This window comes from Thermobia domestica, chromosome 16 (genome assembly GCF_964235325.1).
Source record: "Thermobia domestica chromosome 16, izTheDome1.hap1.1, whole genome shotgun sequence".
NCBI classification, from domain to species: Eukaryota; Metazoa; Arthropoda; class Insecta; order Zygentoma; family Lepismatidae; genus Thermobia; species Thermobia domestica.
In genome coordinates, this window is record NC_137469.1 from 33335113 (window position 1) to 33356694 (window position 21582).

Consider the following 21582-nt stretch of genomic DNA (forward strand, 5'->3'; position numbering starts at 1 on the left):
TTATGTAATTTTAATTTTCTTATATTTCGTGTTTGTAGGTAAATGCAGCGCTGCAGCACTCGATGTTTTGGCTAACGTATTTAGAGAGGAGCTACTGCCAGTGTTGCTACCGATCCTTAAAGAGACGTTGTTCCATCAAGAATGGGACATTAAAGAGTCTGGCATCTTGGCTCTTGGAGCCATAGCTGAAGGTAAGGTTGTGAATTCTTCATATTTTGCTTAGGAAAAGTAAGGGAGTGTAAGGGCTTAAGGTATTTTTACTCCCATTATAAGCTTTCACAGATAGGTCAAAAATGGATGAAGTTAATACTTTCATGTTGACATTATAAGAGCAGGATTGGTTGAGCTGGAGGTAGCTTCCATTCCTGCACCGAGGCTATATGAGGCATGGACTTACACAACTTAACGTAGGATCCGAACCACATTAGCTTTTCACCGGAAAAGAACCCAGGCCTCCCACTCCAAAGGCTCGTACGCTAACCATATGGCCACGAGAATGTTGGGAGAACATAATCACAATTGACAATTATGAATCGGATATGCTGTTCTAAATTACTTTGAAAAAAAAAAAAGAACGAAGAATTGTACCGTATATTTATCGTCAAATTACGTAGTTAAAATATACAAGGATTTTCGTAAATATCTAGTATGTTCATACCTTCATATAATATTGTAATGTAGATGCGGTGGATCAATGATTGAGTGGTTACTTCTGTCGCATGGAGTCCCAGGTTCGATCCCAGCTCCTGCTAAGTGGCTTTGTGGTGGACAGACAACATGCATGGGTTTTCCTGGAGTTTTTCCCGTTTCTGTCCACTTTCGTCTCTGGATAATTATAGGATGTTACACTAAACAAAACAAAACGTCTTTATTAATGTATTTTTATACTAACTTGCTCTTTCAAGTCGTAAGAAGCATGAAAGTTTCTCATTGAAGAAACAAAAGCCACCAATTTATCTTGAAATATGGCACCAGTTCTCGACTACATAACTATATCAAAACAACATCGACAACGTTGAGGAGGTGATTCCTGATACCAAGATAAGACAAAAAGGATAGACCAACGTGGGTGCACAGATGCTTCTTTTCGGAGTTATAGCCTGCAGAAAACATGAAAAAAAAATAATAATAAAAAATAAAAAAAATGAACTTTTACGGTCCATAGCTTTAAAACTATGGGACCTATCGCAGTCGGATCGAGACTTCACTTAGGAACTAATATGTACCTTATCCAAATATCCATGTTTCTGAATCGTAAGGTACTCACTCAATTTTTGTAGAGGGAGTTTGGCTACTGGCATATAATTTGAAGTACTTACCAAATATTTCTCTAAATATTATTGCGGAATGTTTGGACTACGGTAGGTTCCATAGTTTTTGAGCTATGGACCTTTAAAGGTCATTTTTTTTTCATGTTTTCGACAGCCTATAATTCCGAAAGGAAGAATTTGTGTACCCAGGTTGGTCTATACTTCTTTTTTGTCTTATCTTGGTGTTAAGAATCACCTCCTAAACGTTGTCGGTATTGTTTTGAAACACCCTGTGTATCTTAATCCTATTTATTGCTAATGTGACCCACATTTTTCACGAATTTTGACTCCACATATTGTCATCAAACTTCGTTTTTGAAATTAGTTAGCATGTATTCCTGTTTCGGAATTAGCGATTAACTTTCATATCCATACATTAGAAACATGTAAGTAAAAATATGCTTTAGTAGATTTTCATTGTTAATCTAAGTGGGTGATATGCTTGACCAAAATAGGTAGACACATGGCTGCCAAAAATGTTAAATTAGTTTATTATATTTGTGATATTGCTTTTCGTATGAAGCGTACTATGGTCATGGTGATTAAAAATGTGTGTATATATTAATAGATTTTTAAAAATCAGCAGTAGTTAGTTGCATTAAAAGCGTTCTTCTGTGTTTCAGGCTGCATGACAGGAATGATTCCTCATTTACCAGAGTTGATTCCGTACTTGATAAACTGCTTGTCAGACAAGAAGGCGCTTGTAAGGGCAATCACATGCTGGACTCTAAGCCGATATTCACATTGGGTTGTGAGTCAACCACATGACATGTATCTGAAACCGTTAATGACTGAGGTAAGTTTTCCCGCTTCTTTCTTCATTAAAGCAATTCAGCATGTAGATATACGAATAATGTGTTAGATATAGATTCCAGGTCACTTCCTTTCTTCCCCATTCTTTTATTTTTCCCCACTTACCCGGATAGTGTTATCGCCGAGGGATGTCATCTCTCATACGTTACAGGCTAAAATGGCCATAGCTGCCGAAAACCTAGAAATCTCACAAATTCCGGGCAAAGTAAACAGGTGATAAATGACTGCTTATAACTAGGATACCTTTAAAAACATTTTTTATATTTGTAAATCAGTATATTTGTTTGGAAAATTGAATTAGCAAATTTTTATTCGTCTTACTCAAATTTAATATATAGTAAATGAGAAAAAGCAAAAAGGCAACTACTTACTGCAAAAAATGTGTAGCAGAATTTTCTTCTGCATGCAGTAGGTAGTGCTTTCGGAAGATGCTACTTCCTTCTTCAGCCTGTGGTAGACTCAAAACGAAGGATAAAAAAAAAAATGGTTAAAAGGTTAAGATATGTAAGAAACAAATCTGTCAAACATTAAAATACGAGGATAGATGCTCACTGACGTTGTACACTGCTGTTCACTGATTTCTGTGCTTGCTTTCCAAATGGTCAAAGTATGGAGTGAAAGGATTACTCAAAATGATATTTATTTTAAAAGTAAATATGAACAGTGAACAGCAGTGTACAATATCAGTGAGTGTCTATTCTCTTGTTTTAATGTTTGACAGAAGATTTGTTTTTTTTTTACATATCTTAACCTTTTAACCATTTTTTATCCTTCCTTTTTAAAAAAAAAAATCCTTTTTGTAGTCTACCACGGGCTGAAGAAAGAAATAAAAGAAAATTCTGCTACATATTTTTTGCAGTGAGTATTAATTAGCTTTTTTTGATTTTCTTATTGAATATAATCACCGCTCGCAATATTCTGATATTGATATATACTATTAACAAAAAATTGGTTACTTACCAATACATCCTCCCGTGGGAAAACTAAATATTCTCCAAACGTATCGGAACAAGCTATAAAAGTAACCAAGAGAATTCTGTCGCTTTTTCACCCACCACCTTCGAGCATCGATATGTCACCTAAGACATACCTGGAAGATCAGAAATAGTCTCCATCAACATCGACGACCTTCTGCCAACGTTCTGGAAGGCCATGGATTCCATCGCGGTGGAACTTGGTGGGCCGTGATGCCAAGAAGGTATCAAGTGCATATTGCACCTCTCTAGGGATTTGAACTGGCATGGAACAGATTCCTCTAAGGTGATTGTCCAACAAATGGAACAGATGATAATCGGACGGTGCAATGTCCGAGGAGTGTGGCGGATGCAATAATGTTTCCCATCCAAGGCGTAGAATGGTATCTCGGGTCTAGCCACGTGAGGCTTAGCTTGTCCTGCAACAGGAGGACCTCTTTGCGATTCAGAAGTGCTGGCTCCAGAATTTTGAGTGTTGCTTGAACACGGCTCGACTGCTGACAATACACAGCTGCATTGACGCTCTGACCAGCTGGTAGCAGTTCCCGATGCACGATGCCGCGAACAGTCCACCAAACACACAGGAGGACATTCTTCTGTTACAGTGCTGGTTTCGGCTGTTTTGGAACCAGTTCATGGGATGTTAACCAATGATGACTGCGCCGTGGAGCTTCGTACAGGAGCCACTTCTCATCACATGTCAACACCCTGTCCAGAAATGGCTCCTTCCTCAGATGAGACAGCAAAGAAACATTTGTCTGCTCGTGTTGCCTTCGGGCCCGGAGTCAAATTATGTGGGACCCATCGACCCAACTTTTGTAGTGTTTCCCAAGTTGATGGAGGTGCTGCCGAATGGTTTCTCCACTCACATTGAATTGTAGTCCCAGTTCCTCACATGTCTGGCCACTGTTCGCCTCAATTGCTGCCTGAAGATCTTCATTTTGTACATGTGTTGGTCTTCTAGCACGTGGTGCGTCGTAGTGTTTCGTCATCGTCCTTAAACTTGCTAAACCACCGCTGCACTATCCGCATAGTCACGACACTCTGACCAAAAGCGTGACATATCTTCCGCCTTGCTGCAGCTGCGTTTGACTCCAGTTTGAACTCGTACAGCATACACGCCTTTATGACGCTCTGCCCTTACGCAAGTTTACGGTGTAACTGAACTGCCACAACCAGGTAGTATGTTGGATATACCCACACCAACAACTGACCTTCGCCAACTGCAACAACACAGACATCCACAAAAAGCGACAGAACTTTCTTAATTACCTTATAGTTCCGTCTTCAGTGGTAAGGTAACAAGAATAAAATGAATGAGGGAAATTTGGTAGGGAAAAAGGAATGCATACCACCAAATAAATGTAACTTGAGATAAGGATACTAAAAACAACGAGCAGAGGAGAGTGGATGAAAGAATGAATGGACTGAGTTGAAAGAAACACGTTGTCTATGCTACGTCACTATTGCCAGATCGAAAATATACGTAAAAGGTAGGTAGCCAGATTTTATGAATGTTGCAAAAATCCGTATTTAAAGCCTGTTTATATTTATAAATAAGGGATGATTCTTTAATCTCCTGGCTCTCTTATAAATATAAACCAGCTGTAAATCTGGATTCTGGCAACATTGATAAAATGTGGCTACCTACGTTTGACGTATATTTTGGATCTGCCAGTAGTGACGTACATAGATACCATCACTGCTTCTTTAAACTCAGTCCGTTCTTTCTTTCGTCCACTGTGCTGTGTTCGTGGTTTGTAGTACCCATCTCTTCGTTATATTTATTTGGTGGTATGTATTTCTTTCTCCATACCATATTTCTCATATCCATTTTTATCCTTGTTACTTTCCCACTGAAGATGGAATTACCTTGTTCCGATACGTTTGTAGAGTAGTTAGTTTTCCCACGGGAGGGATATATTCGTAAGTAACAATTTTTTTGTTAATTTGAATCATCCTTTCATGCGCCTACATAAACATAGTATGTTTAGAAATTCGATTATCCGACTCCGGAAGGTGATTCCTTTTATCAAATTTGAAAGAAGGAAGTTCAGATAAACATGAGTCGAAAAACGCGTTCTTTTAAGGGTTATAAAGTGTCGAAATGCGGTAAAACATTACGTTTTACAACTCCCTGTCTTGAAAACTATGGGATCTATATAGTAGTTCAAGGAATTGTACAGGAATTAGTAAGCTATCTAAATATGCATGGTCTGAGATCCTTCAGTACCGGTGAAATGAATTATATAAAAAGATACGGGGTACATTTTAATTGAGGATTCGTTATGCTGGTACCGTAGAATTTTAAAACATTCATTCTTAGAGAACGTACTAACTCCATTCCAGAAATTCGTGCCATAATCCTATTATATCAAGCCCCATGCAAAAATTTCAAAGGTAACTAACTAACTATGGCCTATGGAAGCCGGAGGTTCAGTGCCGCGTTCACTAAACTCTTCATTGACTTCTTTTCTTAGTCAACTGGATTCAGTTTCTACTTTGTATTCCTATTTGTGCGAGATCCCCATCCCATCTCCCATCTGCGTCTAGGTCTTCCTTAATAGTCGTTTTCCGATTGGTCTTCCAGTTAAGAAGACTTTGAAAGCGTTCTTTCTTTCCATTCTGGCTACATGGTCTGTCCACCTGAGTCTCTTAGATTTGATGACTCTAGCAATTTTTGGTAAACGGTATATATTATGGAGTTCGTCATTATAAAGTTTCCGCCATTCCCTTTTCTTTTGGGTCCGAATATTTGTCTCAGAATCTTGTTCTCAAATACTTTGTCTACGTTCTTTCCTCAGAGTAAACGACCATTTTCTGCAATCATAGAATTTAATCTTTTTACCTAATTCCTTGAACTACTTGCGATAGGCACCATAATTTTGATTTTCAAGCTACAGCGCTTTAAAACTTGCATGTTTTTCATTCGATGGTTTATAACTGAAAGAAAGTGACATCAGTCTCTTTTCCAGCCGTGTTTATTAGAACTTTTTTCTTTCATTTGATCTAAGGAATCACCTGTCGGAGTTTTGTCACCGATTTTGTAAACGTACTGTATAGGTACAGTTACCATTGCCAATGAGATATCTTATTTAGGTTTCGTGGCATTGAACTATTTCCAAATGGGCAATGTATGTCATCGGAGAACGCTTTTAGCAGACACAGAGAAACAGTAAGGGCGAAAGAAGGGGTGGGTTGGAAGAAGGATGCAGTGAAGTGTTAAGTTAAGTGTATGAGTGGTACACGTGTAAAACCATCGATGTTTATATTTACTTGATACGTTAGATTGCTTGGACTACTCCTTATAAGTGCTGTTAAGATTCGAATACTTCATTAGTCGAAAAACAATTATCGGAATCATAATTCGAATAAGGAATATTCTAATAATTTCATCAGCAGAACCCGTTGTGTTTGTTCGCATAGTTTACTGAGAATGGGAATATCTGTGACGTCATAGATCGAATTGGAAATTAGCGGTTTACACCAAACGTATGGTCGAAGTTCGTTCCTTGTTCCCCTATTCATTACAAGCAAAATCTGAAAATTTATTTTAAGTCAAAATGAAATACTAATCAATGCTAAGCAGTGTTTTAATGTTTGTTTTCCTTTCAGCTGTTGAAACGTGTATTAGATGCAAATAAGCGAGTTCAGGAAGCAGCATGCTCTGCCTTTGCAACGCTGGAAGAAGAAGCATGTACGGAACTTGTTCCTTACTTAGGATTCATCCTTGAAACATTAGTATTTGCATTCAGCAAATATCAGGTTAGTTTTTTTTTTTTTTTTTTTTTTAAATCTTATAGCTTTAATATGCTGAAGTTTATTTTCTCGTCTTTTCAGATGTTTCTGCTGAACTTTTTTTTATGAAAATTAACCATGTGTGTAACTCTCTCGTTAACTTAATACTATTGTAAATTGTATGAATGTGACACGTTTTAATGTTCAACTTGAAAGCTATTCAAATTTACCTAACATTGCATTTATTTATCTAACGTTGCTAGGTGGGCCAAGAAAGAAAGTATCGGTGGCAGAACCAGCTCATTTATCCTTATTTGAAAAGGGTCTAATGGAGTCTTACGTTGGCCGACATAAGTCTTAGTGAAAAATGACAAATTTAGATAAGTGGCCAACTTACAGAAATAAATGTATTTTGAAAAAGAAACTTATATATAGACTACTGTTAACATAGTGTCTTGTTGTCTTATTTTCTTTTCTTTTGATGATTTGATGGTCATTTTTGAATTTGCTCGTGGCTGTATGGTGACCCGAGTTCGATTTCTGCTAGGGAGGTCATGTGGTTCGGATTCGACAAACTATAGGTTCACGACTCATATAGTCTTAAAAGAACGTAAAAAGATGGGGAAAAGTGTGAGATAAAGAGTGGTGGTATTAAGGAAATCGTTGAAGGAGGATTACCATCCCCACTCTTTTCAGCATTTTCAGAAGAAAGTACAGGGTGTTTCAGAAAGAATCGTCCGATTTCAAACAAGCTTAACTTGCAATTTTTTAAATTTTTTAAAATCCACTTTGAATCAAAAGTGAACCATCAGAAAGAAAGAATTTCAAGTTTCACGCGGTTGTCAGTAGGTGAAGTGTCGCGCTCCCTTCACCCGTCAGTTCAGAATTTGTGATGATGGTAACGCAACCTAAATCATTTTACGTTCTACGTCTCGCAAAAGTGTGAGTCCATAATTGTTCAGCATGAGTTTTGTCGACTGTCTAACAGGATTATAAAAGACTGTTCATATGTATCCCCTTCCAACTACAGTAGTCGAACTACGGGAATGCATAACAGTAGCCATTTGGGACGAATTTGACTGCCATATGTACATACTCCGTGCATCCCCAGAAAGCCATATTGAGCACCTATGATTTGGTATGTTAATAATAATAGTAATAATAATCATTAGCGTTGTAATGTAAAATTAATCTGAGGTATCTGTTCTGTACTCTGAATACTATTTACATTTAAATAGGATGATTCTTTTTAAAACACCCTGTATTTAAATTTAAAGAAACTTTTCTCTGGATTCGGTTTATAAGAATTTAAGAAAAAGAAAATCAGTATGGCCTGCTAGGAGATTAGAACATTTAAGTTCTCGGTTGAGAGACATTTTCTCGTTTGGTTATGAAAGAGAAAGTTACAGATATGTTATGATGAATGATATTACAAATTCGTAGTGGGTTAATTTATTTGCATTTCTTTTTAGCACAAGAATCTTCTCATTTTGTACGATGCTATTGGGACCTTAGCAGATTCCGTAGGTCATCATCTTAACAAACCTGACTACATCAATTTATTGATGCCTCCTCTTATACAAAAGTGGAATATACTGAAAGATGAAGATAAGGATCTCTTTCCATTATTAGAGGTAAGATTTTTTATTAATCATAAGAAAAACTAATGTAACCCATTCAGTGACGAGAAACTTACCAGATTGGTGAAGTTAGTTCCTCGTCGTTAGAGGTCTGCTTTAGAGTTACGAATCAGTAGTGAAAGTTCAGTTTAAGAATTAGGAAACTAGAAATAATTGTTATTGGTAATCCATAAAAAGGTATTTGCGAGTTTTGTATTTATACTACTAACAGTAAAACCAAATTTCATACCTGATATAAAAGGATCTTTAAACCAAAATACTAGGATATAATTAACATACCAGTTCTCCGAAGGATATGGGGTGTTAGCAGCTGGACGAATTGGAACGAAATTGAAGTACATTTTCGATCATGCACAATCTTTGCAGGTGTTGTGTGTTTGTGTGTGTGTGTGTGTGGGAGGGGGGATAGTTTTTACCACAAGAGATAAATGATTAGAAATTCTTCAAATTATCGCTTTTCTTGTTTGATCGCTAGCGCGCTTGCTTGTGTTGAGTAGAATACGGGGTTCGATGCGTATTAAGGATGAATTGAACGGTATAGTCTGAAATTCGCTATATATTATAAGATACAAAAGTTTGATAAACAAATTATTTAAGTTAACCTGATGCATAAACAATAATTAATTTCATACAATACGTCGGTAGTTTCACTAGTTCCGTTTTCCAATCGAATAAGTGCGAATCACTCTTTTAATTATTGTTAACAATTCCAAAAGAAAAGGAAAATTTAGACGCAGATGATTATATAAAAGCATAACATATTTATGGAAATTGGATCAATCGAAAGCGGCCATAATGGAATTTCGAATATTTAGAATATACACATCAATCATGTATAGAGCAAATATCACTTGAAACAAACATAGTACTTAAACATGCAAGAAAATTAGCATGTGAAAGAAACAGAAAACTACAGTAAATCAATAGAACAGAACAGACGTACATTAAATTAAACATTATATAAGACTCATGAATTAAAGAAGTTTTGTAGCAACTCAATTCTGGGCTTTTAAAAGTTACAATAGTTATGTTGCTTCCAGTCTACTTTAAAGCTTATGCTGAACGAGGATTGTATCTTTTGTTTAATTTTCAGAATAATAAATGGATCAAATTCACCAAGTAAGATTGTAAAAATATATGTACACATTCCAACTTATACATTCTTTTTCAAAAAATAAAGTTTTTCGAAACCATAGGTAATGTTCGGAACCGAACAGTTCTGGTGACACTAGAATTTACTAAATTATTTGCTGATGGATGCTATACATCCTATCTTTATTCTACAATCAAGTTTCAATACAGTCAAGTTATTGGTTTTGTGGAATATAGTAAATGCGTCAATTAAGATTTAAATAATTGCTTACCCAGTTGTGATACTTGTAAGTTGTGATGGTTGTAAATAGTTTGTAATTTTCTTGAGCAAACTTTCTCAACCTGTTTCATATCACGACTCCCTTCTATCACATCCTGAGTAGGCTTTCTCAACCTATTTCGTATCACGAGTTCCTTTTATCACATCCTGAGCAGGCTTTCTCAACGTATTTCATATCACGACTTCCTTTTATCACATCCTGAGCAGGCTTTCTCAACCTATTTCATATCACGACTTCCATGTATCACATCCTGAGCAGGCTTTCTCAACCTATTTCATATGACCCTTTTATCGCATCCTGAGCAGGCTTTCTCAACCTGTTTCATATCACGACTTCCTTTTATCGCATCCTGAGCAGGCTTACGACTTCTTTTTATCACATCCTGAGCAGGCTTTCTCAATCTGTTTCATGACATCCTTTTATCACATATTCTTGTTCGCTACTCCCATACGTAGTTTCCGGTTTGTAATAAGCCGGTTTATGTTGTATTTGTGTTTTCCTTATATTTCAGTATACAGTTTTTAACCAGTTTATTCCAATGTTTTGCTAAACGATTCTTTAATAGTTTAAAATTTTGTTTGATATGTTTGCTGTATTTCACAATAAGTATGGACATAAAGATAAATTGAATAAATAAATAAATAAATAAATAAATAAAAATAAATAAAAATAAAAGTATTTTTCTGCTAGTAGATCCTGATTTCTTTATCTTTTTCACTTTTGTTCGCGACCTCCGGGATCAGAAACTGTTCTGGAGTTTAGGATTTATTTTTGTCTGTGTAAAAGATGATTTAATTGCATATTCTAAAGTAAAACTAATAATGTGTACTAATTTTTTTATGTCTTTGTTTTCAGTGTTTGTCGAGTGTAGCTACTGCTTTGCAATCCGGTTTTCTGCCTTACTGTGAACCTGTATATAGGCGATGCGTATCATTAGTAGAACAGACACTAAATCAGCACATTGTAAGTAACTTTCATGTTTGATTTGCATCATGTTTTTAAGTCATTTCTTAACAGTGTACGATGATTTCTATACCAGCTATAAATGTTGCGTTAGAAATGATAGAGAGAGAAAAAGGAATATTTTAAATATAAAAAATGTGATCTTCCCTGCTTCTGAAAATGTATAGTTGTCACACATCTGTAGGTGTACACTAGGGCTACAAAAAAATATAAGAATTTTATAATGCTTTAAAGATACAGCAGCTCCATGACTTAACGTAAGTAAAGCGTTCCATAACCTGTACGTAACTTGAATTTGTAAGTTGCGTAAGTGTAACTTTGCAAAAAATTATAGTATTTATTATATATATATAATTGAGTGTAATTTTATAAGTGAAACATCATCAGGGTGGAAAAAAATCATGATTTTTTTCAAAAAAATCATTTTTGTTGATTTTTTTGATTTAAATCAAATCTTTTTCTTCGTATAATACAAGTCACGAACTAAAGAAAAGACATTAGGAATTAGTATTAAATGTTAATTATGTCATTTACGTGAAAGTATTGGGTTTAAATTTTGAATTAATTCCCAATCATTAACTTATTTCAATCCCAAACAATGTTTCTTAAGCATTAAGGAAAAAGTACAGCAATGTATATCAACATGACACTTTTCTTTTCACGAAGGTTACTGATATTTGCAGGGGCATATTTTTAAACAATTGGAACTAGCTAGCGGCACGAAATCCATATAAGGTACATAAATTTCGCCTAAAATTAACTAACTCACTCTATGACCTATGGAACCCGGAGGTTCAGTGCCATGTTCACAAAAGCTCTCCACTGACTTCTATCCTTAGTCAACTGGATCCCGTTTTTACTTTGTATTCCTATTTCTGCGAGATGCAACTTAATATTGTCCTCCCATCTGCGCCTAGGCTTCCTAATCGTCGTTTTAGGATTGGACTTCCAGTTAAAACTTTAAAAGCGTTCCTACTTTCTTCCATTCTCGCTACATGTCCTGCCCACCTGGGCCTCCAAGATTTGATGACCTTAACAATGTTTGGTAAATGGTATAAATTATGCAGTTCCTCATCATGAAGTTTTCGCCATTCCTCATTTCCGTTCCTTTTGGTTCCGAATATTCGTTTCAGGATTTTATTCTCAATTACTTTGTCTGCGTTCTTCCCTCAGCGTAAGCGACCATGTTTCATAACCATACAGCACAATAGGCATAATTATCATTTTATATATTTTAAAGCTTCAAAATCCTCGACACAATTCGCGACGATAAGAGATTTTGAACTGAATCATAACATGAATTCCCTGTAGGAATTTTGTGCAGGATTTCCAAAATAAAAAAATCAAGATGATCAGTTCCAGAAGAAGAAACACTTATGATTGTTAAAAATATGCTTTATGTGACGTGAAAAACAGTTCAAATGCGAGTTGTCCGTGCATTTAAGACATCTATACATAGCAGGCACGTTTTTAAACTTTTCTATTGGCTATTTTATTTCCTCTGACAATTTTTCCTGTACAGGCACGGCAAATTTTTTGCGATCACATCGCAGATCGCGGCATGTTCTGCAATGGGGTCAAGTATCCACTTTATCAAAAGTATTATTCGATATTTTAACGCATCCAAAATTTGTCGTATTACGATCCCGAGGAACTTCTTTGTGTTTAGTACATAAATTTCGCCCAAAATTTTAAAATTAATTTTTTTTCTTGTTTCGGAGAGGGGATCGGACCCCTCTAAATACGCCCCTATTATCTGGAAACAAACAAATAGACGTGTACACAGAAGAGTTTTCATCTTAAATGTCCATGGTGATTTCCCCGTTGGAATAGAAATTTTAAAACCTTGTGTTACAAAGAGAAGAAAGCAGGGTTCACCCGTAACCCGTTCAAACGGGATTTTCCCTGATCGTTCCATACATGATGCTAGTTTTCATACTGTGCTTACATACATTTGAGTCTCATTGTATTATGATTATTATCTTCCATAATCAAAATAACAGAAGGGAAACGGGATTTTACTTACTTTCACTTTAAATTAATTCATTTCGGAATTTGATTTAAATCAACGATTTTTATTTAAAAAATCAAGTGATTTAAATCTTGATTAAAATCGTGATTTAAATCAGACTGATTTAAATCAATCCACCCTGAACATCATACAGCTGTATTTATTCAGATATAAACTAAAAATGTGTAAAAATGTACAGCTTATATATATAAAGGTTTTGTACTAAATATATATATATATATATATATATATATATATATATATATATATATATATATTGTGTGTGTTGTACTATTTGGTTTGTTAGAGAAACAAGAAAATGCTTGATTGAATGAAATATATTGGATTTTTTTGGATCAGGACCACAAAATTTTTGAATGGCCCCTAAATCAAGATTTCGTATTTTTTACGGAATAAGCACACCATACTGAGTTAAGTGGTAGTTTTGCGTTGGCTACAGTATATGTAGTTCTCGAGATATAAGGCGTACAAGACAATATTTGATTGAATGAAATATATTGGATTTTTTGGATGACGGACCACAAAAATTTTGAATGGACCCTAAATCGAGATTTCATATTTTTTGCGGAATAAGCACATCATACTGAGTTAAATGGTAGGTTTGGTTTGACTACAGTATATGTAGTTCTCCAGATATAAAGCCTACAAGAAAATTTCTGTCTGAAATATATTGGATCTTTTGATCCAATAAGGTAAGAACTGTCCGTACGGGGACAAAATACACGTTATCACATGAGAATGTCATATTCATTAATGACCCACACAATCACCTCGATAGTTCGGCAGTATATGTTCCATCGATCTGGCAATGCAAAGAATCCATTATGGAGAAACTGAGGTACAATTATTGAGCTATGTTGTCACATCACACTTCCTCCTGTTATGTTTGCAGGTATGTTCTTCCATTCGTTTAGCTCCTAAAGAGCCACCTTGGAAGTCACTATGGGTTAGGTCGGGACTGTAGGATGGGTGGTCCAGTATTTCTCAACTGTAACGCCGCAGCCTGTCCTTGGTGATGTTAACCATGTGCGGACGAGCATTGTCGTGCAAAAGAATGACATCGTCCGACAGTAGTCTGTCACTACCTCCGAATGACATTTTATAATGTGGTTGCAATACCTGTTGATATTCACAATTTCGTCACGGTCCAAATAGGTAATGAGCAGGATATTTTTATAATCCCAGAAGGCTGTCTCCATGGTTTTGTGCTGACAAGGAACGAAGATGAACCTGTCATCCGGACATCCGAATCAAACCTAGTCCATTCGATAAACATAACAAAGATATGGTCAGGCACAAAATCTTAGGTGCTATGGACAACAGCGTGTAAGTCGCTGGGGCCCATTAACCCTGTTAGTATAAAGAAAACCATAGACTCGCAGGGAAATAGCTATTGTATCACCACTGTTCTCTCTTCAGCATGAAACAAGCTTTCCAGAGGTGCCATGTATTGGGACCCATAACGTACTTGAACAGGGAAAATTTGGAGAATGTTGGAAAAATTCCCTCCAATGAACTTAATATCCCTCTGAAATGGCCCCGGTTAAAACAGGGTTGGCAAAAACCATAGTTTTTATTGAAATTTTTCTTTTTTTAAAATTTAAACCCGGTTTCTTTGGTTTAAACCAGTTTCTTTTTGTTTGTTTGTTTAAATAATTTGCTTTGTGTATTTATATCATATATGGTCAGAAATAAGTTGTTTCACCTTGGTGTTATTATGCAACAACCGGGTTATGCTGGGGGGGGGGGTTACATAAGCTTAAAGCGGAATCCAAATCGCTTCTCGGCTTACATCCGAGAGAAATTGTCCTCCATTTGAACTCTAAACCAAGATTAATTGGCCACAAACGCGATACGTTTGCCGATTCACTCACGAGGACACCTGATAAAAATACGTTGTACTGATCTTTACATACTTGTTAATACGATATAATTGTCAAGAGTCGTTTCAGAAGGACAAAAAGATAAACAGTTGCACAAGTGAAACCACTATACAGAATTACATATGGACAATTTCAAAATACTGCAGAGCACAGAAGAACTAATTTAGTCCAAGCTAGTCCAAGCTAGTTCAGTATGACTGTTATTAGTCCAAGAAATACGATGACTTAATTTGCATAAAGTGAAAAGTGAATAAAGATACGAATTATATGAGTCTACTTTGGCTCTGACCCATTTTTACATAAATAGATACCAAAGATAATTCTGATTTAAATAAATGCCTCTCGTGGGGTTTGTATGACCCCCCCCAAAAAAAAGGGGTCAGATGTATTTTGTCAATAGTAAACATTATTAAAAGGAAACAATATTTAGAATTTTTCTTTGGTTGCAATTGCATAACAATAATAACAAACTATAAAAATATCACAAAAGAAACATTCATAAACTTATAAAAAAAAAAAAAAAAAAAAAATTGTTTTGTAGTAGTATCTCTTCGAATAATGAATGGGGAATTAGAACTGAATATAATACGAATAATATACAGAAGTGAAACATGATAACCCACAAATGTGTGTTCATCAAGATTTTACAAACACACACTTTTACGAAAATTTTTCGTTTTATGGTTTAAACCAGTTTTTGGAAAAAAAAAAAAAGCTGGTTTAAACCAGCCAACCCTGGGGAAAATTACTATAGGGATAAGAAATGACTCCAAGTTTTGTATTGATAGACGGAATAGGTATGAGGGGAAAAGCGTGTATACCAATATCGAATGGACTAAGGTTTGATTCGGATGTCCGGATGACACATTCATGTCCGTTCCTTGTACGATACAGTGCTCTTGAAGAAATTCCTGAAAGATTATGACGATGTATGTTTCCATGTGAGTGAGAAGCTACGGTTGCATGAAGTCTTGAAGTGAACCATTGTTTCATCACTTGTGATGATCCGTTTTAAGAATTCATTCCCCTCTACATGACTACGCTTGAGATGGGTCAGAGTCATGCCCATTCGTGTGGCTTTTTTTTTGATCTTTGAATAACAATTTCGGCACCCATGTTGAATACACTTTCCTGTAGCTCATGATTACAATATGAGCACGTTCTGTAGAAATGCTAACTTCCTTGGCTACATTCCACACTATGATTGTTCGACACTTGATCAGTTCCTGAATCAGCATAGCAACATCCCCCTCAGACGATGTTGTTGGCCGTCTTGGGCTAGATTTGTCACACAAGTCCTTTTTCCTTCAAATAACATGCTCCACTTATACACCTCCTTTAAGGACATTACTGTATTTCCATAGACAGTGGGTTTGAGCAGACATAGTGCTTGAGATTGAAGAAATTTAATCACACTACGGACCTCCACTTTCGTCCACGTTTTCATTAATGTGGTCATTTTGACATTGCTCCACAGACATACGCAGGACAGATGGCACCACAAATGAAACAAGTATGCATTTTCAAACGCTGTGGACAGCTCAGTTTATCTTATTTCTGAAACAAACCAAATACATGTTAAAGACGCAAAAGTCGTAAACTTGTTCATACCGTCAGTAGTCATATGTAACTATAAGTTGATTTAGATCAGGGAGGGTTTACTATATTAATGTGATTTCCTGTGTATCCGAATGGCATGCCATGGTGGTGTTGACTCTATTGTGATGCAATTGTGGAATTCTATAAGTAAAGAAATCTCAAATTCCGGCATAAGAAAACATTGTAGTTTGAAGCTCTCTCTACTCACTGAATATGCACCATCTGATTGACTAAACACAAATGAGTTAGTTTTAAGTACTTGATTCGAACTTTAAGGTAAATAAACATACAATATTGCTACCATACATATATATTTTATGGAATGTTTGCATAATTTTCCTTTCGTTGCAGGCAAATACTCAGAACCCGGAGCAGTTTGATGCTCCAGACAAAGACTTTATGATCGTGGCTCTAGATCTCCTTTCGGGTCTAGCCGAAGGTTTAGACGGCCACATAGAGAAACTAGTAGTCAACTCGAATATTATGCAGCTTTTGTATCAATGCATGCAGGATCCTATGCCAGAAGTCAGGCAGAGCTCATTTGCTTTACTAGGAGATTTGACAAAGGCCTGCTTTCAACATGTGCTGCCTTGCATTTGTAAGTAAACACTAAGTTACACTCCAAGCATTCGTAGAGTCTAGTTGTATATTAGTGTTATAATAATAGTAATCTCTCAAAGGAATTGTGATTGAATTATTGCTTTTTTTTTTATTTTTTATTAAGTCAGTTGTTAATAACTTAATTCCTAAATATTTCCATGTACTGATATATCGTACGTAAAAATGAATTCTAGGTGATCTTCTATTAAGAAAACCACTACTCATCACGACCCGGTTTTATTTGAATGAAAATACATTTCTGTAAAATATATGTATTAGGACCCCTTTATGCTGACTTTCTGTTCCTTACGAGCAGATTTATATATATATATATATATATATATATATATATATATAATATAATATTTGTGAGAAAAACTTCCAAATCTTTAGACGACTTCTTGGCTAGAAATAGTGTGTTCACATTGATCTTGAAAGTCGGGGAAATGTTTCAAACTGCTGAGTCAAGAGAAAGTGCTATATTCCGCAAAAGAGGGAAAATGCTATCAGGTTTCATGGAAGTATTCAGAGTTTTTGTTACTCAAGCGATATTAAGCATTACAACTGCTTACAGAAAATATGATGAACATCTCAGAGAATCAATGTAGATTTCAATAGGAGATAAAAAGATAACAAACCTGTAGATCTCTAGAAATAAACAAGCTTGAGGAGTACCAAACCTGAAAGAACAACATATTAAGTAAAAAATTTAGATGCTACAAGATAAGGAAATAAGTTTGTTGGTTGTAGATAATAAGAGAGAGGTGAAATTGATACATTTGTACTTGCTTACATTTGAATGTATTCAAAATCTCGAGATATTAAAGATATTGTTATTGTATAATTGTTGTTTGGTAGTAATACTTCATTATATTCCAAATATAGGAAGTTTGCCACATAATAGATATTTACAATAAGAAAGAAAACTGTATTTAAAATATAAAAGGGAGAGCTTTTAACGACTATTGAAACTCTTAAGTCCGATTAAGAAAATCAGTTGTTCTAAACCTAACCATAGCTGATACAGTTCGCGGTGTGGCGAGTTGAGGAAAGTTTACTTAATCATAGAAATTCAGGAAAATGTGCCGGAATTACAGTGGGAACCCGGAATAAAACTGACTTCATTATGCTTGTATGTTTATCCTGTGAAAATTTTCATTAATCTTTTTGTTACTGTCATCATCACAATGCACGGAGAAAATATAACACCAGAATAGATAGCTAGTAAATAGTAAAAGAATCTTCTGCTCTCAGAAATTGGATCACCACTCGTTGAACGTTTTTGGAGATATTTTTCGTGACTTCGTGGTTCAATTGTTATTGCCTGGAAAAAGACAATATATGGAATGCAACTGGAAATCATTAACTAGTTTTGATACAATATATTAATGCATGAGTTACTCAATGCATATTCCATGAATGGATTTCCAGTTGAGTGTGCCTCATATATTGCAGCCTCCATTAGTGTAACTCCGGTAAGTACGTAAACTAAATTTCGAATTCATTCGTGTGAGTGTGAGGAACATTTCTGAATTGCGGGAACTTGCTGTTTTTCTTTATAAGCAGGTGAACAAATATTCATTCTAAGAACTGATGGTGTGGGGAAAATAAACTGGTAGCGATACTAGCTACAATTTTCTTGATCACCTGAATTTAAAATGCAATGTTTATTATGTTTTACGCTTTCATGACAGTAAGAAACACATCTTTTATTTTGCAGCTGACTTTTTGCCCATTCTTGGACAAAATCTCAATCCTGAATTCATATCAGTGTGTAACAATGCAACGTGGGCAATCGGTGAAATTTCGATTAAATTAGGTAAGTCGTATACTTAATCACTTCTTGAATTTTGTTATATATTATGATGGTATATTTTTCTGATGCTTCAAAATAAAGATTTAGTGTTGAAAATGCGTGAAAAATGTTGATTTGAATGGTAATCAAAATATTTAAATGTCAAAATGTTAACTGGATATTCAATAGTGCAAGTAATATGTTCCATTTTGGTGTGAATTAGCCTGAACATTATTTAAAAAATATATATCTAGCCCATGACCGGCAAGGGTGTATAAAATGATGAATGAGGGAAATAGAATTCAACCCTCAAGAATTTTTGGAAAGTTATTCTACGTGGCGTTCAGAGAATAAACCGACAAACTTCGCATACGTATTCCAAGATCTTCGTACAAGAAACGAGTTTATCTGCGACTTTGGTCGGAAACTCTTAATTACCGAGATGGAGAATGTTTAAAGTAATTAGTTGATTGGGTCGTAAGGTGGTTATCTTAAATTGACCCCACTTTCGTAATATGTTTTTTCTGACCAAAGTCACAGATAAACTTTTTTCTTGTATTGAAGCCCTGAACACGTATGCAAAGTTCGTTGGTTTATTCCGGGAACACCTTGTATGTATGTCGAAACTTAAAATTTCATTATAGTCAAATCTTGTATGTCTTTAGATTTATGCTTCAAATTCATTCTTTGGTCATAATGTTTTTGTGTAGTGATAAAACTTTAAACGATTAAGTTTTGCCAAGACGACAGAAACTACCGTTTATATGGGTTTTATTTCTTATCACTCTGCTCTGTGCGCGACATGGATGGTGGGACAGTTCTTGCTAGTTGTAATGTAGGATCGTAAGCGCCGTCAAATATGATGAGAGGACTACTGAAATATCAGAAGGAATAATAATAATAATGGGACAAATTGCAATAATGGGATTTTTGTTTTCTGGTCAGTTGTTGACACTTCATTCTAAAATTCAAACAGATATTTATTCTAAAATTCAAATATATTTCTTTTGAAGTATTTCTCCGCCAATCTCATAAAATCGAGGATCAAATAGTTCAGGGCACTAATTAGCCACAAATCTGAACGTACGTGCTTCGTGGATTCACTTGTGGGCGGATGTGGATATTATAAGATCCCTTGTTTCGAAGAAAGAAAGAAAGAAAGAAAGAAAGAAAAAAAAAAAGGAAACGTTGTTCCCAGCTTTGCGAAAATTGTTTCCTTGTGGCTAAAATCTAGGGTTCAGTTCAGTTTGGTTAGATCCACATCTCGTGCAGTCTGAATGGTAAAAGGGAATGATAAGGAAAATCGAGATTCGTAAATTGTTACTTGGTTTAGTAGGGTGCATATTCAATAATCGTTAAAAAAAAAAAAAAGTTTTGGCATTCCACAGCAGATCTCTTAAGAAAACTAACGTTGTCTGTAAAAGTACATCCCGTTGGTCATCAATTTTTTAATGTGACATTCTTTTTTTTAACCTTCCAGTAGCTTTCCTATTGTGTGATATATACACTCCCATCATGCGCACTAACCGATATCCAGAAAAGCACGCATGCATGAAAATTCGGCCTAATTCACACCCAAATTGACCAGAATGTGTTACGAAATTATATGGCTTGGTAAAGGAAAGGTAAAGAAAAAATCACAATTTTATTTTGGAATTTCAGTAGAAACCCTGATATCTCATGTAACTGGCTCGCAGAGTTCTCGGTGTCAGCTAAAGTTGGCCGGCATTATTTAGAAAAGAAAGTTAGTTTCCTATATAAAATGATCTTACATATATCTGCTACATCTTACAGATCTGGAATTTTGTCCAAAAAAAATGTACAATACGTTGTGAAGCCTTATATATATTGTTTCTATCTCTTCTGAAAAAGCTTTGTGATCAATTAATACAACAGTGTAGAGTGGCATCTCCGTGCTTTATTTTTGATCTTCGTTTCATTAACCGTGAAAAAGGTTTCAGTGAAGAGCCAGAGCATAACCCTATACGCTCTAGGAAAGACTCTTTACATTTTACGTTGAATTCTCGAAGATAAAAATCATAGTGATTGAATGCATGTTTGTAGTTGGGCGCATCACTTGGTGTAGCCCGTGTCAAGTACACTAAAGTAATACGTGGAAAATTTCAAGTGTGTCAGATGTAAATAATATATATATATATATATATATATATATATATATATATATATATATATAAAGTAAGTTTAACTTGAAGTAAAAAAAAATACCTTTAAAAGTGCTGTTGACCGCAGAGTTGGGTATGAAAACAATAGTATTATGCATAACTTTATATATAATATATAAATAATATACGAGGGCTCTCCAGAAAGTTCAGACACTTTGTCCTATCGCGGTAGTACGCGGGGCTAGAGAGAGTCGCCATCTGGTGTCAGAACGTTGCTACACTTAGTATGCATCCAGCTGTGGTAGCGTGAGGACTGTGACGCTGTTACTGTGCTTCTATGCTTTCTGTGACGTGTTACAATGTGCGCTGCAATAGAAAATCCCGCCTCTTGTGAGGTGCGTTCTGTGATTAGGTTTTTGTTGGCAAAAACCCACAAGCCATTAAAGCGTGCGATTCAAAACAAGCGCCAGGGAAAACAACGCGAAGTTTTTTTTTTTTTTTTTTTTTTTTTACGACAACGCACGTGCACACACGGCCAAGCGTATCCGAGAGGTCTTGAATTGTTTTAGATGGGAGGTGTTCAATCACCCACCATACAGCCCGGATTTGACACCGAGCGACAAATAGATGGTTCGCTACACAACGCTTTGATACTGACACCAAACTGCACACCGGTGTAAACCAGGCGAAAAATTTCTACCGCGATGATATTGAAAAACTTGTATGATAAGTGCCTTAA

General features: G+C 35.5%; 1 protein-coding gene across 2 annotated transcripts in view; it reads left to right on the forward strand.

Annotated features, from left to right (window-relative positions):
- Tnpo (transportin 1) overlaps nt 1-21582 on the forward strand; it is a 69970-nt gene that overhangs the window by 24175 nt on the left and 24213 nt on the right. For both annotated transcript variants that reach the window (XM_081742265.1, XM_081742264.1), the window contains exons 9-15: nt 39-191; nt 1934-2106; nt 6713-6862; nt 8308-8469; nt 10704-10811; nt 16677-16923; nt 18646-18744. In XM_081742265.1, coding sequence (XP_081598391.1) covers nt 39-191; nt 1934-2106; nt 6713-6862; nt 8308-8469; nt 10704-10811; nt 16677-16923; nt 18646-18744 — 1092 coding nt within the window. The remainder of the gene's footprint in view (nt 1-38; nt 192-1933; nt 2107-6712; nt 6863-8307; nt 8470-10703; nt 10812-16676; nt 16924-18645; nt 18745-21582) is intronic.